This window comes from Mustela erminea, chromosome 3, assembly GCF_009829155.1.
Source record: "Mustela erminea isolate mMusErm1 chromosome 3, mMusErm1.Pri, whole genome shotgun sequence".
Taxonomy (NCBI): domain Eukaryota; kingdom Metazoa; phylum Chordata; class Mammalia; order Carnivora; family Mustelidae; genus Mustela; species Mustela erminea.
In genome coordinates this window covers 70,789,035-70,816,332 of record NC_045616.1, presented here as the reverse complement: position 1 = coordinate 70,816,332, position 27,298 = coordinate 70,789,035, and the positions used below count along the sequence as shown (strand labels likewise).

General features: G+C 35.0%; 1 protein-coding gene across 5 annotated transcripts in view; it reads right to left on the bottom strand.

Annotated features, from left to right (window-relative positions):
* ADAMTS6 (ADAM metallopeptidase with thrombospondin type 1 motif 6) overlaps window positions 1–26,965 on the bottom strand; it is a 313,953-nt gene extending 286,988 nt beyond the window's left edge. For 2 of the 5 annotated variants that reach the window (XM_032336135.1, XM_032336134.1), the window contains exons 1-7: window positions 26,238–26,963; window positions 20,144–20,520; window positions 17,407–17,771; window positions 8,363–8,531; window positions 1,383–1,594; window positions 798–881; window positions 169–314 (exon numbers count right to left, since the gene is read on the bottom strand). In XM_032336135.1, coding sequence (XP_032192026.1) covers window positions 169–314; window positions 798–881; window positions 1,383–1,594; window positions 8,363–8,531; window positions 17,407–17,771; window positions 20,144–20,240 — 1,073 coding nt within the window. In that variant the 5' untranslated portion in view covers window positions 20,241–20,520; window positions 26,238–26,963. Of the gene's footprint in view, window positions 1–168; window positions 315–797; window positions 882–1,382; window positions 1,595–8,362; window positions 8,532–17,406; window positions 17,772–20,143; window positions 20,521–26,237 lie in introns of all 5 variants that reach the window. The other 3 variants (XM_032336133.1, XM_032336132.1, XM_032336137.1) reach the window with 2 other exon arrangements.
* Window positions 26,966–27,298: the final 333 nt, after the last annotated feature.

The window sequence follows — 27,298 nt, the reverse complement described above, 5'->3', positions numbered from 1 at the left end:
GATGCAAATACTGTAATAGTGTAATATATTCTTTCTCAATTGTGATTAACAAATTTACCAGTTTGCTTTCAATATACTCATTACCTGAATGAGGCTTTAGACAGAACCAAATATAGTTAAAATATCAAACATAACAATCAAAGATAAAATATTTGCAACAAACCATACCTAGTAATAAGAACAGCATTATCGTGGTGGGCAATCCCATTTTCTGGAATGGTGTTTCCATCACTTTGGTGAGAGAGAATGGATTTCTGCCATTTACAGAAGCTATCGAGGGACTTGTCTGCATGGTGGTTTATCTCCAAGTTTGGCTGCAATACAACATGCATACCAGAAATGTTCCAAACAAATTACTAAGGTCAGTTGTTAAAACTTTTGAAGACTAAAGTGGGACTATAATTAGAAGCAGTGGTTTCTAGGAATAAACTCTTGCCAATTTTTATCTCTGTAATATCTGACCTAGAGTTAGTGTACTATTGAATATTCTTTCCCAGTTCCAGCTTTAATGATCATGTGAATATATGTGATTCTCAGCAACCAAAACCACTATTAGTAGATCTGCCATGCAAATGCTCATCTTTATACTGAAACATAAAGCTGATATACATATATGGAGCCTTACCATGACATAGGAGTTACATTATTATAAACTACTTAAAATATTAAATGCTTAGTAGTGAAAATCATATTCAACTAGAACTTCCTAAAAGGAATAATAATAAAATATTTTATAATACATAATTCTATAGCCTGTTTATTAAAGGTTTTAGATTTCTAAACTAACTCATTCTTACCTGATCTTCTGTAAGAACAATTAAGCGGGCCACTATAATATTCACAACGTTTCCTAGGCTGGAATCACGGTAAAGTTTGGCAACCTGACCTCCAGAAAATAAGAAAAGACACAAAGTCAGACAAAAATCATAGGCTGATTGTTTAGTACTTTTTTAAAGAATGGTAAAACAATTTTTCATAAATTAAACCACTTTGTATATAAAAAGATATTATTTTATCCCATCTCACTTAGAATTCTACCCTCAAGATGCCTCCATAAAAGATTTTTATATAAATCTACCTCAAGAAATATTTTCTCCTAAAACTGAACTATAACATAGTCATTAAGCGGGTGAGCTGATGTTTCAAGGTAAAGAAAACCTCTTAAATAGGATTTATATGACCCATTCAAAACACATTATCTAAAATGAACAAAAGTTCATCTTTAAATTTATTTCCTATGGAACTGAAACATTAATATATTAATTCTTTCTCATTTTAGATGAGTAAATTCTTAAAATCATTAATTCACATTAAAAATCCATGACCTTAGTCAAAACCACAAATTATTAAGTTAGAATATTATATAGAGGCATCAAACTTACAATATTCATCACACTCAAAATGTAATGTTCAATGTCTTTGCGGCCATGGTAGCCCACCATCATTTTGTCTGCCACTACCAATGTCTCCACAAACCGCTCAATGCTTACTGATCTCTTCTGTCTGTGGCGGATATGCGTGCCATTAATTGGTAGTGAAGAAGGAAAAGTAGATGTGTCATTCAGCCACCAAGGTTTGCCACTTCTTATGAGGTCTACAATAAAATAATTAACTAGTTCAGATAGGTTCACCAATGAAGCTTACTTCTTTTTAAATCTTTCATATAGACATGCTTCTTATAAATTTTCAAAAGTATTAAGATATTTCAGTGAGGAGAGGGGATGAGGAAATATAATAGTGAGAAAATTAAACTCTTTAAAGTTTTCAAAATAATCCTCTTATTTGAAACAAATTGAACATTAATAACATTCAGCTGGTCATAAAAACAAAAAATAAGCCTAATGAATAAAAATATTTTAAAATCATCATTGCATATTATTCCAGTGACTGATTATGTCATAATATTTTTAAATATAGATGTACTTTATATGTAAAGTTTTCTCAAAAACAACTAGAGCATTAACTTTATAAATACCATAAGACAATTCTGATGAAGAACATCAATATTGCAAAAATCTGTTCCTTTTTTTTTTTTTTAAGTAAGCTCTATGCCTAATGTGGAGCTTGAACTCACCACCTCAATATCAAGAGTCACATGCTCTACCAACTGAGTCAGCCAGGTACCCCCAAAATCCTATTCCTGAAATGTCTCTGAGCATTTATGTTAAAGTAAGATTTTTTATTAAACTATCTTAATTAGAGCAATTCTACTGCTCTAGAAATCTCAATTCTAAAAGCCTGTGAATTAAGTTTTTTATTTAGTTTTATGATATATAACTATACTAACAGAGACCCAAAGTAGTCCTCTTTGAAAACCTAGAGGTAAGTGGTGCTACAATGAAAGTTGAAGGATTACGATTCCAGCATGGCTTCCTTTAAACCACATTTCACTGTGGATTGCAGTTTTTTAATCCTTTGTTTTCTAACAGTTGGTCCTTCAGTACAGAGAAAACATTTTAGTTCTATGGTATTTGTAAACACTTGTCTCATTTACATTTACCTTTATTTAATAAACTTGAACAGGTTTAGGTCCTCTGCATACCTTACTTTCGTATCTGTATGATCTTTCTAACATCTAATTATTAAACAATTTAGTGAGGGAGAATCAGATTAATTTATATAATATAGTTGACAGAAACTGGCAGTATTTTCTATTATTTTTCTAATTTTTTTAGCCTTAACCCTTTAAAAATTACTTTGGTAAGAGTTAAAAATTTTAAGAAATAAGAGATGGAAATGACTATGACGAATACCAGTAAAATAGTTTTGAAACTCATATAAATTAAATGAGTATATTTTGTTCCTAAAGGCCAAGAGAGGGAGAGACATATTACTTTTTATTTCAATAGTATAACTTCTGGACAGCCAGTAAGTACTCCTCTCTTCCAGACAGACTCTTAAGATGGCCCCCATGACCTCCCAATGTTTACACTTTGTGTGATCTCCTCCTCTTTAGTGTGGGTGGGACTGTATCTTGCTTCTAACCAAGAGAATACAGCAAAGATAAAGGGATATACATGATTACACATAGATGAGTACATAATTATATTACATAATACTGGAGCATCTTTCTTACTAGAGTCTTTCCCTTGCTGGTTTTAAGGAAGCAGACAACCAAATTGGTGAACTGTACATGACAAGGAACTACAGATGGCCTCTGGCAGACAACTAGCCCCAAACTAAAGATTTCAGTCTTTTAATAGCAAGGAACTGAATGCTGCAGACAATCTTGGGAATAAGAAGGTAGATTCTTCCCCTGTCAAGACTCTAGAAGAGAACCCAGTCCTGGCTGAGGCTAAGTCAATTAACTCATTCATGTACAACTTCAGGTCCACAGAAACTGTGAGATAATAAAAGTATATTGCTTAAGCCACTGAGTTTGTAGTAATACTGTTATGAAATGGTCAAAATCCTTTCTGCATTAACATAATTCCAGTTCTTTTTTTGCTCATCTTCCAATATCATAAAACCACCCATGTATTCAAATCATGCCTAGTTTTCCCTTCCTCCAGATGAACAGTCTAAATGTCTAAATGTAGGATTTTATTTCCATTATCTTGATCATTTTCACTCCTCTGATCCATTCAATTTCTCCTTATATTTATTTAAAGTATTTGTGAAAAGAATTAGACTTGACTGGGCAAAATAAACACAGCAATAACGTTCCTCATTAGACAATACTCAATTTAAAGTAGTTATTGTTATCATCAATTTAAAAAATTTCAGACTTCCAGCTTTTTAAATTGTTAGTTTGCTTAGTATTCACTCCAACAGATAAATGTATATATAATGTCTTTGATGGATATTCATAAATGGAAAGAGTCTTCTATGCAAAGAATTTGTAGTCCGATGTATAAAAAATACACACACAATGAATAAATGTAATCAAGATATCTGGTTTCACTTTAAAAATTAAATTAATCCAGCATGATTAGATCATTACAAAACATTATCTACATGCTGTAATTGTCAACTGACTGCTTAATGTTAAGCTTAATGATCTGTAACTAATATCTTGTTTAGTCTAAAAGAGAATACACAACTGACTTGTTTCAAAACAAAGATCAGTAGTTATTCAAATGAACTTACTACATATGCTCAAATTAATTTTGGAAAGAGTTTAGAATGTCAAAGAAAACATTCCTCCATAAATATATACAATAAAGAACTTTTCCCCAAAGTCAAATATGTAGATCTCTTTGTCATCTGAAATAAGATCTTAAATTTTTGATCAATCTCAAAATATTTCTCATATATACAAGCTGTTCAAAATATTCTTAATATACACAAGTTGTTCAAAATTATTGCATGGACCTGCTTTATTTTTCGCTAATAGCACTTGTTACTTCTTGATAGTTGGCCATGTATTTATTTGTTTGCTTGATTGCTTTTTTAATTAACTCTCTTCACTAGAATATAAGCCTCATGGGAGCAGAGACTTTTCTTGTTTTATTGCTGCATCTCAACACCTCGAATAGCCTGACACATACATACTAAATGAATATTTATTTAATAAATACATAAGTGAATAATGCAGGTATAGAGACATAATAATATCTACATCAATGGACAAGACTATTCATTTATCCCTGGATAATGGTAAAGAGCAATTTTCACTTCCTTTTTTTCTTTTTAGCACATATTTACTAAATTTTCTACAAATAACAAGTATTTTTTATTATTTTTTGAGATTGATAATACAATTTAATCAGAATGGGAAAATTTATGTCTGAATATGAGATAAATATGTCCCCTCTCAAAGGGTTTTTCTATATTATATTTTGATATAAAATTGAGTTCCCAGGGACGCCTGGGTGGCTCAGTTGGTTAAGCAGCTGCCTTCGGCTCAGGTCATGATCCCAGCATCCTGGGATCGAGTCCCACATCGGGCTCCTTGCTCCGCAGGGAGCCTGCTTCTCCCTCTGACTCTGCCTTCCACTCTGTCTGCCTGTGCTCGCTCTCACTCGCTCTCTCTCTCTGACAAATAAATAAATAAATAATCTCTTTTAAAAATAAATAAATAAATAAATAAATAATAAAAAAAATAAAATTGAGTTCCCAATAACTGGTTAACTGGGAATTAACACCTATAAATGCACATGTCATTTGAATTATGCTGTCAAAATAGTATCATAATTAAGATCAGTAGTTCTTAACCAGACATTTCCCAAACTTATTAATCATAAAATATTTTTTAAAAGTGATATTCCTATAGAACTTAGGGAACTATGACAGATTTTCCACTCTTGGGAAGCCAGTGAAACACTTCAAAGTGTGTAATACAGGGACACCTTTGTGGCTCAGTCAAGTAAGCGTCTGCCTTCGGCTCAGGTCATGATCCCAGGATGCTGGGATCCAGCCCATGTTGGGCTCCCTGCTCAGCGGAAGTCTCCTTCTCCCTCTCCCTCTGCCTCTCCCCCTGCCTGTACTCTCTCTGTCTGCCAGATGTAGGAGACAGCCCACTAAGGACAAAAACAAAGCTGAAGACAGTAAGACTCCAGTTAGAAAGTCATTACAGGGGTGCAGGCAAGAGATAACAAGGGTCTGAACTAAATAGACTGGTGTTAAAGGTAACAGAAATGACTAGTGAATAGACTAAAAGTGAGGAAATAGTCACAGTAGTTCACTTAAGATTTTTCAGCCATTCAAGAATATCTCATTCACCTGCTTTATTTTTTGCCAATAGCACAGTAATCCAGGGGGAGAGACAATAAAAGAAGAAAATCCTCCCCAACAAGGATAAAATTTTATGTTGGCGATAAGAGTAGATTTACTGAACTATCTGATTCATGCCTCAACCTTTGGAAAAGAAGGATCTACCTCAGCAAGACCAATGAATAATAAGATAGGCCTTCCAAAAGAGGATAATTTGAATATCTAATGGTTAAGAGTGATCTTTCAGAATACAATGAAATCTTTAAATATTTTTGCAAAAAGTCATATTTACAATCATGATGTGAAGAATGCCATGTTATGGAAAAAAATGACAGGAAAATTATATTGCAATAAACAACTAAATATTTGAATCCTAGTTTTTCAGGAATTTATATATTGTTGTACTTACAGTTTAAATTCAGTAAATATAGATAAACTAAGCTATTTCCATAATTTTTAGTTTCATTTCTCAGTACAAAGATCCATCAAAAAGTTTTTCATTGTTTTCTATTAAATTTTATGTCATGCCTTAAGCATGACATAAAAGTGGTCTTTTTCTGTATCAATTACTTTTTACTTTTACTGTATCAATTACTCTTCATCAACAAGGATGTCCCAGAGATCACTCAAGACGTGTATCTAGAATGAGAACAGTCACTTGAAGAAAGAACTCCAGAGCAATCTTAGACTTGAAGCAGAAGAAAAGGAGCCCAAGAAGCATATGGATATAAACAAAACAATGGGTTTGTTTAACCCATTCTATTCTTTATAAATTTACTTGTTGAACCCTTCCCACTTTTTTCTAAAATTACTTGTTGCTGAACTTTTCTTTGTATTAAGCTGAAACCTGCTGAAATACTGAAATATACTGTCCCTGGCTCCACCTACAAGAACTATACAGAACAAATTGAATCTTCAAATTTTTTTAAGATTTTATTTTTTATTTATTTATTATTATTATTAATTTTTTTAGAGAGAGAGACAGGGGAGGGGCAGAGGGAGAGGGAGAGAGAGAATCGTAAGGAGCCTCCCCACTGAGCACAGGAGCCCAGCTGGGAACTTGATACTATAACCCTGAGACCACGTCCTGAGCCAAATCAAGAGTCAGACACTTAACTGACTGAGCCACCCAGGAGCACCTTTGAAGATTTTATTTTTAAGTAAACGCTATATCAAATGTGGGGTTCAAACCCACAATCTCAAGATCAAGAGTTGCATGCTCCACAAACTAAGCCAGCCAGGTGCCCTTAATTTTTTTTTTTTTAACATAATAGCTCTTTAAATACTGAAACAGTCATCTCAATAATAATGATAGCTACAATTTGAGCAACTAATGTGCGCTGAGAAAAGTATTTAGAGAGTTTGGTTCATTTGTCTAAAACTACACCAAAGCCCATATTTTTTCTATTATGCCAGATATATCCTCTATTCTGTAAGTTTTCTAATCTTTAGACTAAACAGCCTCCTAACCCCTCACCTCTAGTGTTGCTTTTCTCTCAGTCAGTCTCCACAGGACTGCCAGGGTTATACTTCTAACACCCAAATCTGATCCTGTCATTCCTGCTTAAAACCTTTCAATGGGTTTCCAGCACACTTATGATAAACAAATTCCTTAATATGGTTTACAAGCCCTTTGTGTCTTGGCCTTCCTTGTCACTTCAGTTTCATCTCTCATGGCCACTCCTCACCCACTATGAAATCCACCCATCCCTCCAGTCCACATTCTAATAACCCGTTCTATGAACTGGCAATGACTGCAATGTGACATTCTCTCTTCTGGTTCAGGACTTTTGTAAATGCTGTTTCTGCTATATGGAACATACTACCCACTGTTCCCTCTACTTCTTTCTGCACAGCTACCTTCTCTTTCTCCATCAAGCCTCAGCTTAGAAGTCCCTTCTTCCATGAAGTCTTCTTTGACTATTCATTTCTAGGTTTGCTGTCCCTGCTATATATTTCTATAGTACCCTAACACTTGAATACTACCTTAAGACTCTTCAAATTTTATTCAAGTGTCTAACATCTCCCCATTAGCATAAAAACATCAGGCTAACCAGACAGCACAGAAGACTAGGCAACACTTGTGCTTGAAAATTATAACGATTACCTGGATAAAATAGGGTGGGGGGTTTTTCCCCTTCAAAGAAAAAATAATTTTACACAGACTTATATTTTAAGAAGGTCTCAAAGAGCTTCCAATATTGATAAGTGACATCCTTTTTTCCACCCAATAAAAAAAGTGGTTTTTTTTTCTTCTTGTTTTTTTAATTCAGGTATAATTAACATAATTAACTTACAGTTATAATAGGTTCAGGTGTAGAACATAATGTTTCAAAAATTCTATACATTACTCAGTGTTCATCAACACAAGTGTGCTCTTAATCCCCTTTATCTATTTTACCCACCCCCACACCCAACCTCCCTCTGGCAACCACTGGTTTGCTCCCTGTAATTAAGAGTCTGGTTTTTTGTTCATGTCTTCTTTTTTTTTTTTCCATTTTTTCCTTATGTTGTTTCTTAAATTTCAAATATGAATGAAGTCATATGATATTTGAATAGGTGATATCTTTTAAGAGGACTCTGGGCATTATCATTCTAATTACTCAAATTCCTATTGACTTTTATTATTAACCTTTCCATAGGTGTCAGAAGAAAGACAGTGGCAATACAACACAATACACTTTGTAAAGGCCACACACTCACTCACCTGAAACCCCACAATGAGAGTGATCATACAGATGTCGTTGCTGGAGGGTAGATTTTTTGTAAATAACATGAGGATGACCATTTTCATAACTAAAATGTGTGGAATCCTCTGTGGTATTCTTTAATGGTTCAATAAAATATTCTTCATCTTCTGTAGCAATAACGCCATGCTAAAAGAAGAAGGAGAAAAGAATTTACCAAGAAGCATCATTTTAAAAGTCAATTATCATTGCCAAGAGTCAAAAATAAGTTGATACCTTTCCAAAATGAGGTTAAAACATATGTTAATAGAAATTCAGTCAATTATCTGTACCCAGCAAAACATTATATAAATTTATCTATATCTTAAAGAGGATTTTTTAAATTCTTCTACAGGCCATACATGTCCTGTACTAAGCACGTCACATACATTATTTCCTCCAAACTTCTGTGAAGTAGCAGAGATTGCCATGTACTCGCTAAGACTTGTTTCCTTTCCAAATTGTGCACACAGCTTAACTACATCCTCTGTGTTTAGGGATAGCTCTATAATTAAGTTTTGGCCAATAGAAAATGAGAAGAATACTATATACTACTTTTAAGCTCATCTCTTGAAAACCTTCCCAAAGAAAATACTCTTTCTGAAAAACTACCTAGGGAAGGCAGAAGCTGAAAGAGAAGCAATCTGTGTCCCTGACTGACTTCATGGAAAGCTGCCCAGCATAGACACTGATACAAAGGGAAATAAATTTCTATTGTGATAAACAATGGACATTTTAAAGTTCATGTCATACCAGTTAATATGTCCTTGATTGACATATATCCTATTTATCTTCATTTTCAGATGAAGTAACCGACTCAGAGCTTAAGAACTTCTCCAACATTACATAGAGATAAATAAAGGAGCTGTAATTCACATAAAGCTCTGCTCTTATTCATATGATATATTCCTTATACCTATTCACATAGCAGAGTGTTAGCTCAACTATAGTTCCTTTTTAAATTTTTCTCTAGCCCAAATTGAGTAGCTTCAACTTTCTTTTGAGCTCCAACAGAGCTTATTATCGGTATCATTTATTTTTGATTAATGTCACAGTTTTTTGCTACCTCTCAAGTCTGGAAGCTATATTTACATTTGGTATAACTTTTCAACTGCATGTTTTATCTCCCCAACTATACTATTTGCTTTTTTATAGGCAAAAGGTTAATGTTTCATAAATCTTTTTATCGGTTATAACTATAGAAAGTGTTTCATATGTAGTATGAACACCAGATAAAAGTTGGTAGATTTAAAGAAATGAGAGAGTAAAAGTTATCTGCATTAGAAATAAGAACTTCCATACTGGTCTATTAGTGTTTTCTTAAATACAGCACATGTGAGGACTGCTCTTAATCCAACTAATTTATGCTGCAACACTGGGTGAAACACAAACTCTCTTGGTGTATTTCCTCAGCTGGAAAAATGAAAGGGTTGGTGTAAATTAGTGGTTTTAAAACAGCACTCTGGAGAGCCCTAAGGGTTCCAGGGAAGTGCCCTCAAGGGACTGCCCCAGACAACAAAGGGAGACCTATAGGGCTTAGATTCCTGCACTTAGCAATCAGCTGTGCTTTTATTAATCTATATAGTACTTTTCTACATAACATTTCATTTGAGAAAAAGGTCTTGCTGCTTTAAAAAAAAAAAAGCTGAAAATCTCTGGTCTGGATAATCTCTAAGGTCCTTTTGAATCTAAATCTCTATGATTCTGTTTAGGGAAATTAATGTTAAGTACCACATGCTTGAAAAGAAAGATAAAACATAATCAAAGCTGCTCTAACTTATAGGTGAAATTGGCAAGCACCTACACTAAATGAACTAAAGAATGCAAAAAAACAAAAAACAAAAATGCAAGCTTTAGTCACTTCACATTATTTCGCCATTGTCTGCTTTACTTTAAGAATATAAGTCCCTAAATTAAATGCAAATACTGACAGGAATAACATAATATGCCATTAACACAGTCTAATACCTGAACATGAATTATTCTACCAGGAAGAGTAACAATGTGATCACAAACTGAGCATGGTCTTACAGAAAAGAGGGCATGTGTAAGAAGTTTCGGTAAGAGAGAACTATAAGAAGTGAGGTAATGAGTACTGCCCAGAAAGATAGAGCACTAAAGTCGTATCTTGCTAACCTGTGGGCAGAAGGATGTTGAAAGGTTCCAGACAAGAAGTTCAGGTTGTTGGGGGAAATCAGAGTCAGTAGCTTGGTAAGTAAATAAAATCTCTAATTTCAAATATGGAAAGACTCTGGAAAAAAAAATCCAGAAATTTTAAGTATTAGGTACTCTGTAAGATGTTTGTACACATTTTCTCACTTATTCTTACTAGCTCTGTGAAGTAAGTACTACTATAATCTCTACTTTGCAGGTGAGAAATACAGACTAAGCAAAGTTAAGCAACCAATTCTTCAATTGACATTGGAGTTTATTAGTTTATTATTAGGCAGTATATTATTATCCCTTTATCCTCTGAGGGTTGTTTCTGACTTTATTTATTCTTTCACTGAGGATGATCTGAGTGCCTACCACATGGTAAGTACTATTCTAGGTGGTGGGGATACAGTAGTAAACAAAACCAACTTCTGGCTCTATGATGGAGCTTATATTCTGGTGGGAAGACCTAGATAAGAGTGATTCATTCATTAGATAAATGATCAATCTGGCAATGTTAAGTGTTAAGGGGGAAAAAAGCAGTTTAAGAGGACAGAAACTAATCAGAGGTGAGAGAATTATATACTGTTTACGATGGTCAGGGACATCCTCTCTAATAAAGTGATATTTGTACAGAAACCTGAACAAAATGAAGGAGCAGGTCAGACAGGTATCTTGTGAAAGAGCAGATCAGACAGTGGGAATGGCAACAAAGGCAATGAGATATGAGCACACATACAGTATTTGAGGAACAGCAAGGAGCTATTGGAGCTAGAGGGAAGAAGGGGGAAAATTATTACAAAATTAGAAAAGTTCTGGAGGGTAGATGATGGAGGGCCAGAAATCTGTACATGCCTAGCAAGAACCCTGCTCTCCCTCACTTCCTTCTGCACCTCCACTCACCTCTACACAGTGTGCCTCAGGCCATCAGGATGAAAACCATCCAGCCCCCTTTCCCTAACATGCCAATCCCTACAAGAAGCCCAAGACGCATCCCCTGGATTCAATTCCCCCTATGGTTATGTGCATCATGTTTTCTGATTCCATATCCTAACTCTCCCCTTTCACCATTTAAAACACTTCCCTTGTGCCTTCTCAAACTCAAGCTCAGCCTCATTTGTGAATGTTCACTTCATCTTGCTCAAACACCTGGGTCTCTCAAAATGACACTCTTTCTTCCCCGCAGTCCTCTGGAATGGTGGATCCTGTTTTCTTTCCTATATGTCTCCTATTGGACCAGGAGGTAGGGGAAGTGTCCATGTGATTCACTACCATTTCTAGACAATTCTCACTCTCTCCTTCCTCTAAAACAAACAACAACAAAAACCACAAAAACCCCTGCCAACTTCCAATCTCATGCCATCACCAGCTCCCTCTGCTATTGCAGTTACTAATAAGCCATAGGCACTTTCCTCATTCATTCAAGATTTAACTTCTGGATCACTGTCATTCTCTGCAATACTATTCCTGAAATAATTGTTGATTTCACTATCTTAAGTGACCAGTTCTTAAAATGTATGTGTGTGTGTTCTGGATCCCTTTAGAAATCTAGTGAGGATGAAGCCTAGGGACTACTTCTAAGAATAATATTTTAAATGTAGAAAAAATACATAGGATTATAAAGAAAACTGTTGTAGTGAAATACCATTAACAAAGTATTTTTAAAAATGTAATATAAGAATGCATGTGGCTTTTTCCAACACTTTAAATAAAAAGATCTGCAGCGGAGCTAATAACTATCATAATTTTACAATGGTGATTAACATAAGTAATATTTTGAAGAACCTGCAAAACTGTAAAATGACATGAAAATATCTATAATTTCTATTGGTGTCAGCTATTACCTTATTGGTTTGTTATCTACATTCATAATTGAAGGAACTGTTAAATTTCAATTAAGAATTAGTAAAGATAGTGGCGCCTGGGTGGCTCAGTGGGTTAAAGCCTCTGCCTTCAGCCCAGGTCACAATCCCAGGGTCCTGGGATCCAGCCCCACATCAGGCTCTCTGCTTAGCGGGGAGCCTGCTTCCTCCTCAATCTCTGCCTGCCTCTCTGCCTGCTTGTGATCTCTCTCTGTCAAATAAACAAATAAAATCTTTAAAAAAAAAAAAAAGAATTAGTAAAGATAAAGATGTCATTTATCTCCATTCCAGTTCACAAATCCCCTGAATTTCATTCACGCACCCCAGGTTAAGGACTACAGACATAGATGGTTCCTTCAACTCCTGCCCTCTCAATCCCTTGACCTGCTCTCCATCAAATATCTTGTCATTCATTTTATCTTAAGCCCATACCCATAGTCAAACCCTAGAGTTCAGTATTTTCAATGCTTGCGACCCTCAAAATCTCAATTTCAAGTATCCCATTCTTCTAGGACTATCCTTCTAGTAGCCCAACTCTAAGAGATAGTTCTTTTACACCCACTAAGACCTCAGGATTCTACATCTTTTCATTATACTCCACCTACTTCATGTCCTCACTCTCTCCTAATCCATCTTCAGTTCCACCTTCAATTCCCTTGCTCTTTTCTTCCTTCACAGAATTTATTTGATAAACCACAACTCTGATCAAACCAGTTTTGATCCTTTGGGCCTGCAATCTTGCAGCTTCATTTAGACCGAGAAAAACACATCGAGATGCTGACTAGTCTCACTTTAAATTCATAACCATAATCTCAACAATGTCCTTAATGCTTCACAGCAATTTTACTACATTTCTCTAATACATTCAGTATCCTGTTCTGTTGGATAAGTATTCCATAATTTCTCGTCTCCTCTTAATCCCTAATGACTCATCTTGCCATCTTCCATTCCAATAAACATGGTATAACCTCCTGCAAACTCCTGCAACCCAAATATCTGCCCACCTACACCTCGTGATCATATAATCGTTTTTATTTCCTCTTTTATGGAGGAACTTGAAAATTTTTCCTTTTCTCTACATAATCATTCCCATCTTTATCAAATAAAACAAAATCTCATCTGATTCCACTCTGTCTATAGCAACTGATCATTTACTTTTTCAAAAAAGTCTTTAAAATAATTATCTATGTCCCCTTTTCTCCCATTGCTTTTCAAACCTACTCCAATCAGGTTTTTGCCTATATTCCATATAACACCATGACTTCAGCACTGCTTGTCAAGGTCACCAACAATCTCCTCATTGATAAATCCAATGGCCAGTTTTCAGTCCTCTTATTTTGACTTGGCAGCATTTTTCTCTTGAAATAAATGCTTCCTTTTCTTAGCTTCTAGGATATTTGTCTGGTTTTCCTCTAACTTTCTTACCTCATTATCCTTTGCTATCTCTTCATCATCTTTCTGACCTCCCTAACCTCCTAGAGTGCCCAAAGGCTCAGTTCCTTAAGCCTCTTTTTTTTTTTTTAATCTCTTCTTTATTCTTTCTATATTCCCTTACCCCAAGCAATTTCATATAATCTCCTGGCTTTAAATATCATCTATATATTGATGATTCCCAATTTTATAAATCCATGATTCATATCCCTCTCCTGAATTTCAGACTTGCATATCCAATATGTTATACAACATATCAAGTTTAATAAGTCCAACTGAATTTAAGATATACACTGACCCATAGTACGGTCCTCCTCCAGGTTTTCCATCTCAGTTAATACCTGAGTCTTTCTTATCTCAACTCGTGGCTGCTTTCCTCTAGTTGTCCAGGCTTCAAGCTTAAAGTCATCATTGATTTGATCCTGTGTCTTCTAAAATCTACCATCTGGCCGCAGTTCTCTTTCCAACCTCACCTTCCATTACACTCCCTTTCTTTCATGAGTTCCAGCCAGGGCAGTCTTCTTGCTGTCTCCCAAACACTCCTAGCTCACATCTTCATAAAGATTTCCACCTGGAAATCCTTTCCTTCAGATGTCAGCTTACCTTCCTCATTTTCCTTAGGTCTTCACTCAGTAATTTTTCCTTCTTAGAACTTATCATTATCCAACGTACTGTGATTTTTATTTATTTATCTGATTATGTATATCCTCCACGAGAATGCAAGCTTTGTGATGACAAGAATTTCTCTTTTGTTAAGTGTTGTACTCCTAGCACCTAGATCAGTGCCTATTATATGATCAGTACTTATAAATATTTGGTGAATGGAAGAGTGAATAAGGGAAAATGTTGAAAGGCAACTGTGGACATAACTAAGAGATAAGAACAAAATGTAAAGAAAGGGACAATTAAAAAGGACAATCTCTTGAAAATTAGAAGTATGACTGCTTGTAATTTTTAAATCAGTTGAAGGAAAAGAAAGCAAAATTGGAGAGATCTCCTAGAACTTAGAATAAAATAGAATAAGAAGGAAAAAGAGAAAGACAAGGGAAGTAAAGAACTAATTACAAAAAGGCAGGGGTAGGGAACAGGAAGAGAAATTAAGGAAATAACTTATTAAATTTCTCTAAGCTGAAGGTGTGTCTTTAAATTGAAAGCAACCATTATATATCAAATAAGGATAAGGAAGGAAGATCCACAGCTTAGGACATTATTATAAACTTCTTAAAATAGAAAGGATAAAAAGAAGATCATATCACGTTCATTGAGGAAAAATCTTAGGAAAGAAAAAGAAAAGAACAAGAAGCAGACTGCTTCCCAAAATTCTCCCAAAATTAATCAGTGATAATTTTTTTAAAGATCCTTAAATACTTTCCTAAGACATAAAATCGTACTTATAAATTTGATGCCCCATATTTCCCTTTCCCAATTCCACCATCCATGGTTCTGAAGGAAAATAATTTTTTTAAAAAGATTTTATTTATTTATTTGACAGAGACAGAGAGGGAATACAAGTAGGGGAGTGGGAGAGGGAGAAGTAGAAGCAGGCTTCCTGCTGAGCAGGGAGCCTGATGTGGGGCTCAATCCAGGGCCATGGGATCATGACCTGAGCCACCCAGGTGCCCCTGATTTTTGAAACCAGAATTCCACATCCAGCTAAATTATTAACCAAATATGAGGGCAACATAAAGTAACTTTCAAATAGGTAAGGATTCAGAAATGTTACTTCTCAGACACATTTTCTGACATAATTACTTGAAGATATTCTCCAATAAAACCAGGATGTAAACTCAGAAAGAGGAAGATGTAGAACTAACCAGGAAAAAAGAATCTCAATATGAGAGATGTACAATAGCTCAAGAAATTAACCAACAGACTGGAAGAAAAAAAGGGCCTCCAAAGAATGAATATATTCCAAGCAATAGATACAAAGACTAAGGAAATGGATAATACTGATCATTTAGTTAAAAAAATTTTTTGATTTTTTTTCACAATAAGACAAAATAACAGTAATTAGAAACTCCAGAAATACAAAACCTGGATAAGAAAGCCATGGTTAAATATAAAGCAAACTAAAATCTGACATTATTTTGAACAATAGACAAACAGTAATATTAGGAAGTCTTCTTTGAATGGGGCAAGGGTTGAAATACTGAAACAATGGGTGAGAAAATAGGATTAGAAAACACTAATTATCTCTACATTTACATTATTTACAACTAGAAACAGAATTGGTTAAAAGGACCTTTGAAGGGTACCTGGCTGGCTCAATTGGTAGAGTCAATTGAGCTTGATCTCAGGATTTTGAGTTCAAGCCCCACATCAGGTGTGGAGCCTACTTAAAAATAGGAGGGGGGCGCTTCAAAAAGTGGGATTTTTAGAAAAAGTGTTTACATTTTACATTTGATTAAAAATGAAACATAAAACAAAATAAGAATAGATGCAGGAGTTACTAAGTGTGGTGGGCAAAGGTGTGATGAGGAACAGAGTATTTACATAGTCTCAAAGTATCTGCTCACAAATTCATTATTAGTTGCCAAGGAGAAAACAGTAACTTCAGTGGGCAAACCTGGCAGACCACATCTTAAGTAGCCAAAGGAGTCAACATGGGCCATGCAGTTTCAATAGGAAACAAAGTAAAATAAAAATGTGTTAAAAAATAGAGGGAAAGAGAGCAAGAGTCAGCACGTCTTAATAAAGGATAAAGAATAGGGGCACCTGGGTGGCTCAGTGGGTTAAGCCTCTGCCTTCAGCTCAGGTTATAATCTCAGGGTCCTGGGATCAAGCCCCACATTAGGCTCTCTGCTCAGCAGGGAGCCTGCTTCCCCCTCTCTCTATGACTGCCTTTCTGTCTGCTTGTGATCTCTCTCTCTGTCAAATAAATAAATAAAATATTAAAAAATAAATAAATAAAGGATAAAGACTAGATGGGTGACACTCCACTATCCCCTTAGATATAGAAGAGTATCCAAACTTAGATGGCAGTGCTGATGACTGGGAACAGTATTATTCTATCATATTTAATAGCAAGTGTCATTTTAATATATGAGAAGTTTCAATACAGATTTATTTTTGATTATTCTTTTCTTTTTTTAAAAAAGGTTTTATTTATTTATTTGACAGACAGAGATCACAAGTAGGCAGAGAGGCAGGGGAAGCAGGCTCCCTGACAAGCAGAAGGCTCAATCCCGTGACCCGTTACCATGACCCGAGCCAAAGGCAGAGGCCCTAACCCACTGAACCACCCAGGCACCCTTATTTTGGATTATTCTTATTCCAAAAAAATCTGTTTTATATATAAAGCCCAACACCATTTACAAAGAAACTAGCAATCAATGTATTTAATTTATTCTACAAATAATATACGGTTCTAAAAATTATTCTTTGAAGAGTTAATGCAAACACTATCAAAGGGCTATCAAAAGCAAAGACAGCAGAAATAACAAAAAAAATTTAGACTATTATCTTCCTTTCTTAACCCAACTCTGTATATTCTTAATGGGAGGAAAGACATTTATATACTATAAATTCTTGTGAATTTATTTCCCCATCAGAAACTAAAAATTATAACATCTACTTACCAACCCAATACAGTTGCTTAAAGCCACTTTAGTTGTACTACGTTGATCTTGCAAATATCCTGTGTAATGACAGTTGTCTAAAAAATCATGTTTCCACTGGGGTCCATCTTTCCCCCAATATTCTACTGTAAAATGTTTGGACACGAAATCTGTGTTGAGAGTCAAGTTTAGGTGAAAGTGCTTGCCATAGGCTGAAAGTTTAAAAAATAACTTAGATACTGCCTGCTGTGGATCGATAGGGTCCATACTCCGTCTTCTCCTGGAGTGTTTATCATTTTTCACAGTAAAGCTGAGAAAAGCTCCATTTTGATCAACCCTTATTGGAATAGTTAGCTGGTAGTGTTCTAGATAAGTCAGGAATTCCTCTTTGTAATCACAAGGCAGAGAATCCAGAGAAAACACATGGAAGAAAAGAAAATTTAACAGAACGAAGAAGTAGCAGTATAAACAACAAAAACTGTATCAGCATCATTATATGTGAGATATGAATAAAAACTGTTACATTAAACAAAATGAAGCTTAAAATCTAATGATGAATTAAGTTCCAATTATTCCTCAAAATAGAATTATTTTAAAATTAGTTTGAAAGACTATTTTTTTGTTTTTACATTTATTTCTTACTGGATTCTAAAAGCTAAATTCTTATAGGAAATAGGAATATTTTATAGGGAAATAAAAAACAGTGAAAAGTACACATATTTAAAATAATAGAATTTAGCTCAGATAAAATGTGTGTTAAAGTTATCCAAAGGAGTGAATATTGAATTTCTACAGCTTTGCAGAAATATTTTTTAAATTGTCAGTTGGAATGGAAAATACAGAAGCCACTTCAGAAAGCAGTCTGGCAGTTCCTCAGAAGGTTGAACATGGAACTACCATCGGACTCAGCAATTCCACTCCTAGGTATTTACCTGAGAGAAATGAAAACACATATCCACACAAAAGTTGTACATGATTGTTCATAGCAACATTATTCATAATAGCCAAAATGGAGAAATAATCTGAATATTTATCAACTGATGAATGAATAAATAAAATGGAATATTATTCAACACAGAAGTGATACATGTATGACATAAATGAAACTTCATAATAACTGCCTTCATTATTAAAGCTCATTATCTAACATTTTAAAAACATTATGCAACGTGAAAGGAGTCAATCTCAAAAGACCACATATTATGTGATTTGTTTTGTGGGAAATATTCAGAATAGGAAAATCTCAAGACATAAGTAGATTAAGGCTGTTTAGGGCTGGGGTGGAGAGTGGTTTGGAGAGAATTTGGGAGTGATTGTTAATGGGCACAGGGTTTCTTTTGGGGTGTTGAAATGTTCTAAAACTGATTGTGGTGATGGTTGCATAACTCTGCAAATATACTATAAACCATTGAATGGTGCACTTTACATAAGTAAATCAAATCATATATTTATTGTATCTCAATAAAGCTGTTTAAAAAATCTTAGATTGAAAAAATTTTAAAGAATTATTACACATATTTTCCTCATTTATGAATACTTAATAGTTCCAATCTACCTTCTTAACCACATCTTCCTTTAGTGAGGTTTACCACTAAGGGAAACCAAATGTCTGTCCATTGCCTCACTGTCTATACATGGAGTTCACCCACAAATATAAACTCCCATGAGAGTATGACCAAATAGAAATAAATTAAAAGACAGTATTTATTTCATCTCTTATAAGTAAGAGTTCACACTAAATGCTACAGCTTTATTAAAAACTTTGAGAGCCACGTTGTATACAAATAGACTTCTAGATATACATCAACATAGAAAGGCTTGAAAGTTTGGCTCATCCACACCAAAAAATTACTAGTTACCAAACATTCATGGGAGGGCAATCAAAAAGGCATTTTAATAAATCTATAAAGACTGGCCATGTCCATGGAAAACAAAATGTCATTCACTCCATGGATCTCTGTTAAGATCTTTTCTATAATATAAAGCTCAATTCTACATGGCGTCTGGTTTCAATTCTGTGGTGGCTCAGTCTGTTAAGCTTCTGTCTTCGGCACAGGTCATGATCCCAGAGTCCTGGGATCAAGCCCCCCACGGGGCTTCCTACTTAGTGGGGAACCTGTTTCTCCCTATCCTCCCAGCTCATGTTCTCTATTGCTATCTCTCTCTCTCTCTCTCTCTCTCAAATAAACAAATGAAATCTTAAAAATAAATAAATAAATAAATAGAGTTCAATTCTATGGATTCAGATTAGGAACCTATGGACTAGAGTTTGAAAAATTGTACTTCTTACCTCTCTTACTTTTTTTACTCAGATTCTAGTTCTTATATCAGAATTCTTAAGCTTGGAAAGTATTTTTATCACTTAGCCTCCATATTAGAGGAACCTTATATCAGAATCTAGTTTTTTGCTCTTTTATAGCATAAACCCTTGGATTCCTTTTGAACATGACCTTGCCTGTAACTCTTAGCAATAAATGAGCTTGTTAAAGTTTAGGATTCAAAATAAGAGGTCTGGGTCTATCATCTAAGAAAGATCAGTCAACTGTAAATTACACTAGATGTTAAATACTAGTATAACAAGTTAGACTACTTAGAACCCTTAAGATTTATGAAACTAGCACTCTGTTGATACAGTGGGCCTCCACTTCTATCACTACATATCCCAGAGAAAACATTCACCTAAACTAAATATTCAAAATCTTTTCTCATCAAATTAATAGCAGTATTTTTTGGTCACTTTCACAAGCAGGACCCCTACCTTGAGAACTGTATGAAAGCCTGTGGTCACTATGAAATTCCGATGAAGCCATGATAAGGCTCAAAATCCAGGTCAACGTCTTCCACAAAATTTCCATAATTTAGAAAACTAGATGATTTTTTTGGAGGGCTACCTATGTGCTAGAGAGTCAATACCATACCAAAATCGAAGCATAACAATTTTATTTCTGTAAAATTTCTTGCAAATTAATTATTAGATGTTCCACTGTTCAACAGGTACTTTTTTCCAACATCCCATACTTTCTTCTGTATCTGGATTCATTTTTTCAATCCAAAAGGAAACAAAAGAATGATGGTAAAATTTTCACAAGCAAAGCATTTGACTGATTAGTTACTAAAGTATGGCCATTTTTTAACCTAGAAAAACAAACAAACAAAATTAATGTTAAATGAAAAATATTGATGCATGTTTACCAAAAGACAAAAAATACAGTATGATTTAATATAGTTAAATTACACTATTTTGTTCTTTATAGTCTAAAAACATTCACAAGACTAAACAATCAGAAACCTAAATGGTTAGCAGGATAATGCCAGAGTTACTTAATAATCAAAGAAAGAATCTAAAGTGAAATCATAAAAATTGTTTTTTTAAGCTTTGAAGAAAAAAATGTGTGGGTACAGTGACTAACCTCCTTTTGATAAAATAAAAAGTAGAGTGACTTTACAACCAAAATTCATTTTATGTAAGGGATAAATAGTATATATTCCCATTCCTTAATGTGCTTTTTAGAACACTCATATTCAAGATTGATTTGTTGCTATACAAGACACTTATTATTTTTTCTTAGAGTATATCTGCAAATACAGAGTGACACTAAGCAGCGGTCTGTGAACACTCAGACACTAGCACAAAATAAACTTCTAAAAATTTAAGCCATATTTACCTTACCCCTTGATTTTATCTGTAAATCTTATATGACTTAAAAAGGAACACATATGAGACAACTTCACCTATCTAGAATGTAACTGTAAATAAAAGAAGTTCATTTTCTGAAAAAGAAAGAATTTTTAAAAATTCATTTCAGGTATCACAACAGATTTCCTGTCCTATCTCATGCACTTTCTTTTCAACTCACAACCTAACTCACAGTCCACGAATTTACATTTCATACCAAAATGCAAGCATATGTGACTACCTGATTTCCCAGCACATAGTACTTTGGAAGAAAAGAGCAAAGGAACTAAGAAACTACGTCACTAACAGCACAAAACTGAAGAAAAAGAAAGACAAACTAGAAATTAGTGGCAGAACCCCAAAGTAATATGGTTTGGGGTACAGGCAAATGGCCCTTAAATAGTCTGACAGTTCCTATAGTGTTATAGCTCAATATATATTCAAAACACTGCCCGAGTCAGGAATAAAAGATTAAATTGTTTTTAATAATATAACATATTACTAATATAGAGAAGTACACAAAAAGCACTAGAAAGATTTTCATTCCACATTCCTAATGTATGGGATTAAATAATAAATGTTTACATATATGTTGGTCAAAAAAATGAGTAAATGAATGAATAAATACTGATTAAAAGAAAATCACTTTAGGCATATAAGAGGATATTCGTAGTTGATTGAAAAATTAATTTATGTGGAATACTTCATTCCCTATGGTGCTAAAAATATTGGTTATTACAACAAATAAAACAACTACAATCATTTAAAACTTCTTCCATCCAAAAACTAATTTATTAATCAACAAATATGATTTACTATGTTCTTAAAATGCTGTTATGAGGCTACAGAAAAGATTAACACAATCCTTGCCATTTGAGAGTTCATAATCTAAGCAAGAAAGAAAAAAAATTCAAGGCAGACTGACATTTGCCATAATAAAATTATGAAATGGCATTGAGGAGATCAGATGAGGGAAATGACTTCTGAATTAGAGAAGGATGGATCAAGAAAAGCTTATTTAAAAATTGGCATTTGAGACAGGCCCTGGAAGATGAACACAATTTCACAGTTCAAATCAATGGGAGCAATCATTGCAAATTAAAGACATAGATTCTACAAAGTCTAGATGGGAAGAAAAAAATAGAAAGTCATTTCAGTAATAATAATAAGTTTGGTTCCTATGGAGAAGACTAGCAGGTAATATCTAGAAAGTCAGTTTAAGGTCAGACCAAAAATGAAGAGAATTTTAAATGTATGTTACTTCTTTTAGTATTCACAACAATCTTATAAAGTGGATATTATTGCTGCTATGTCAGGCAGCCTCTAGGATGGCCCCAATGAGCCTGCTTCCTAATATCCACACATTTGCATAATTCCCTTCCCTTGAGTAACTTGAAAAATATTACCAATAAAGTGTTGAGAAAATGTCACGTCAATGACTATATTATAAAAAAATTCTGATTTCTATCTTACTAGTAGACTCCCTTTTTGATGAAGCCAGCTGTCATATAGAAGGGCTCACATGGCAAGCAACTGAGAGCAGCCTTCCAATAACCACTAACATGGAACTAAGGCCCTCAACGTAATGGCCTTTGAGAACTGAACCCTGCCTACTAATATGTGAGTTTAGAAGCAGATCCCTCACCAGTCGAGCATTCTTTGGTGACCAGAACCCTTGCCAACATCTTGATTGCAGCCTCATGAAAGACCCTGAAGCACAGAACATAGCCACACCAAGACCAGTTTCCTGACTCAGAGAACTGTACATAATAGAAAGAGCGGGACCTTTAAAAAGTTAAACCAAACCTTGTTTCCACCACTAGCTACAGTACCTGGCACATGGGCATGCAAGAAATTTGAGTTTCTTTCTCCTTTCTCACACCCATCCTCACTCCCCACTTTTTTCTCAATCTTCTGGAGCCAGTGAAGAAACTTTAATAAGTAAATGAGTTGACCAGGGTCAACTAAAATCAACAACAACTAACATAACCTCTCTTAGTTACCTACACAATAAAAATGAATAGTTAACCCACTTTCTGACACCTGCTAGAGAGCTTAATCTGGCTATTATAAAGAAATGTGTATAAACACTGACTTTTTCAAATATAGCTTCCATAATTCAACTAACATTAAAATATTACATAACTATTCATAAATCATTATGTATTAACTCTTTATATTGTATAAGAGTAGCATTATTACGTTGTGGAAAGGACAAGGCTTGGCGTTCTGGCTTGACTCCAAGTTACTTAACCTCTCTGAATATGTTTCCTCATCAATAAAACCAAGATAATGGTATCTACCTCACAAAGACTTGTCAATTAAATTAGATTACACATGATGTAAAATGTCCGCACACTTCACTTTAATGACTAAGGAAATATTAACACCCCCCTCCTTATCTTATTCAAAAGAAGTATGATACTTTTCAAAGGGTTTACTTCAAAAATAGTTTCATGTTCTTGCGTTTCATGCAAAATGTGGAATAGTTAAATATGATGATAGGAATCAATCAATAACATTGTATTGTCTTTTAGCGCAAATAACAAAGAATGTAGGTCATGATAACTGGGCTTACAAATATTTTAAATTTAAAAATTCCGTTTTCTTTGATTTCACATATGCTTTTTTTCCCAAATACAAATGTACCAGCCAGTAAAGTTAAGGGATTATTTACTTCCTTCCATGGATCAAAGGTACCCTAGCTAAGTGGAAATAAGATCAGACAACTTGCTCTACAGTTACTGCCTCAGTAGTTTCCCTGGTTGAAGGGTTCTTACTTGTCTTTTTCCTTTATCATCTTTACTTCCTACTCAAGTGATCTGGGAGTAGCCAAGGTAATAATTTCCTCTCATGAACTATTATTATGGAGCTAAAGAACATGTATAACATCCTACTCAACTTCTTTCATCCATTTTAACTCTGGTTCTTTATTTTAAGGCTGATTGGTCTTCAGAGGAAGCAACAATACTCTGTTCCCTTCAAGTATTTAATTTTTATATGTGAAAATTAACTTCTCATTTCATTTTCCATTTATCCTCTCAACAAACATTTAGTGTCACCTACTATATGCCAAGGACACTACTAGGCTATAAGTACAAAGGTTTCCAGATCATTTATAAACTTTGTGAGATTACCATCCCAAGGTATAATTGAAAACACTCAAAACTCACCTATCAAGAAGAGCAAATGAGCCCAAAGCAAACATACAAAACATCATTCTACAAAAATCAAGCTCCAAGTTACATATATTCCCAAACTTTTTTTTCCAGATGGCAAGTATAATACACTATCTGTATTATAACTTCTCTGTTGAAAAGCAGAAACAACTTTTTCTTCTGAGGCTATTACAAAATGTTGATAATCAACTGTCTTTTGGTAGAACCAAGAGAACTATCCACCTCTTCTGGCTTTTCTTCTTCTCCTAAGAACGTGTTATTAATTTTCTTAATATGCTAACTCTCTTTATTTTCTCATAAAACTCACACACAGGGTAGGATTTGGCACAGAGACCCATCCTAAACCACTAGTAGCTACTAGTGGTTGCTAAGGAAATGAAGAGGAAGTGGTCAGAGTAGACAAGAGCAGAAATTAATCTTACACATATTGGCCCAGACATGAAAAGTATTAAACTATTTCAGGTCTTGAGGTTAGAGGTTTTTCCCCTTGAGCATCACAAAAATATTAGTACAACAAGATACATTTTTTTTTTTTGCTGCCATTTGTGGCAGATGAATGCATTTGATTTGTTTGAAATCAAGTTATTGGCCTCTATATGCTATTCTATAGAAATCCAAAACACCAATGATCACACTTAAGCACAAAATCAACATTAACCAGAACTGTAGTTACCACTTTGGTGAAACACAGAAAAACAATTATTTCCAAAAGTAATTTTCCCAATTTCCTTCAAATACACCAGTTGTATGTTACATTTCTTTCCCTGTCATGAATTTAAAAAACTGTCATTCCTACATTTTAGTCTCATCAACATAAGCTATAAAAGGAAAGAAAGAAAAGTAAATTACCAGAAGAAATTTGAATATAAAAGAATATGTTGAAAATCACACTCCAGTGTCTTTTTAAAAGTTCCAAGCAATGGTTCAGTTTCCCCTTTCCTCCTCCATTCTGCACTCCGCCCCCCATTCTACTTCGCCCAGACAGAGGGTAATAGTCTGAGCTGCCCTGGTTGAGTTGATCCTAAAGTTAACATTCAGCAGCCCATTTCCAGACAGCAGCGCTAAATCTATTTGGATAAAACGCGTGTGACCCAGACAGTTGGCATTTGGCCCAAACGCGTTGCACCGGCAGCTCAAATAAAAACAAGAGTAAGAAACTCACTCTCTTGTTCCCTCTCAGTGCGCTTTTTCACTCTCTTTGCCTCTAGTACAACAAGGAAAGAAATTACCAAAGACAGGAATTGTAGTACACATTATCAGAAGGCAGCCTTCCAAAAACCCCTCTGGCACTCCAACTGCCCCCCCACACAACAATCCCTGAACTTTGATCCCATATACCATATACACAGACATACCCAGATATTCAAGGCTCCGGAGGGTTATGAGTCTAGCACGTCGTCCCAAGTGGCCAAAAGTAAATCAAAAACACACGCTTCCATCTCTTTGATTAGCCTATTAAAAGCTTAACATATCCTAGAGCATTGGGGCTATAGCTAGCACATTAATTCTGCCCTCTGAGCCCAGGCATAAAATATGCACTTGTCTGACTACTTAAGACACTGACATGAAACTATAAAATGCAGGTTTTTCTTTAAGAAAGATAGAAATCAGTTTAAAATACACATCATTATTACCTTCCCGATTACTTTTTGGTGATAGTTAAAAGACCACAATAATCATAATCAAGTCATATTTCACAAAACATGTCTATTCGTATAATAGACGTGTATTTTTTGCATCATAAAATACTTGCAAGACCCAGATTTCTCCAACCCCCGACTAGTCTGGAGTTAAAAAGATTTCTATCTGTAAAATGAATTCAGTCAAGCTCACTCATTGCCATTAAAAACACACACACACGCACATGCACACATACACACAGAGAGAGAAAAAGTTTTCTACGCGTTATTCAGAAGACAAGCAAAGCACAAGTTTTAATTAAAAAAAAAAAAAAAAAGCAAAAACGGTTTCACTGAATATTGTTAAGTCTTCCTTACCGTTTTCATCTTCAAATTCTGATAAAAAGTAAGTTTCAAACAATAGAGATTGCACTGGACGACTCACGTACTCTCTCCTCTCTCTCTCTCTCTCTCTCTCTCTCTCTCTCTCTCTTTTTTTCTGCCCCCCTTTGCAAAGCCACAGCAGTCAGTTACTTATTCTGCAGCCAGAATAAAACCCTATAGTCTGGCTAAACCGGGCTTTAGAGAACGGACTTTGCGATTTGGCAATAAAAGAGATGCCATCAACACATCCAGGCTACCATCCAGAGATGCTGCCTTTGCAAATCCCCTTTCTCTCTCGACCCCCCCTCTGGAAAAAAAAAAAAAAAAAAAGGAAAGGAAAAAAAGAAAGAAGGAAGGGGAAAAAAAGGCTTATTGGGGGTGGAAGTGGTGCCCTCTCTTCCTGGACAGCTTAGTGCCTTTGCTATGCAAATAACATGTGAAGAGCATCAAAGGGTATCAAGAGAAAAGAAGACAAGAGGAGCAGGAAGGGCAGCAAAGTTTTGTTGAAGTAGCCCTAGATCTCACTACCGGCCCCCAGCCAACTTGAATTGCAGCAGGAGAAAATTTTGGCAGCTTTTCCTCGGAGGCAGAGCACACTGACGTCAGTCTGCAGATGTGCCGGGCTGCGTCGGGTGCGCATGTGTCCTGGGTCGTCACGTGGAGGGGGAGGGGAGGTAGAGGTACAATCAGGGTAACCAACTACCAGCCATTCAGAAGGGCTTAGACAATGTCAACTTTTCCACCCTGTGAATGAGAGAGATTCTGGCCCTTCTAAACTCAGTCCCCTACCCCACTCCGCCTCTTTTTCTTCCTCCTCCTCTTTTTAGAAATTCTAGCCTGGTTTGTGATTAGTTGTTTCTTGGAAAAAGGAACGGGGAGGGAGAGGATGAATGACTTCAGATGAATTAATGTCACTGTTAAGATCGCTGGTGTCCTTCTCCGTGCATTTTTTTAAGTCCACGCAACAAAAATAGTAGAAGTTACGCATAAAGTGCCCTTAAGGAAACTTACAGCAAACTTAGATCAGTGGCATATTTCAAGACTCAGTAGCTACA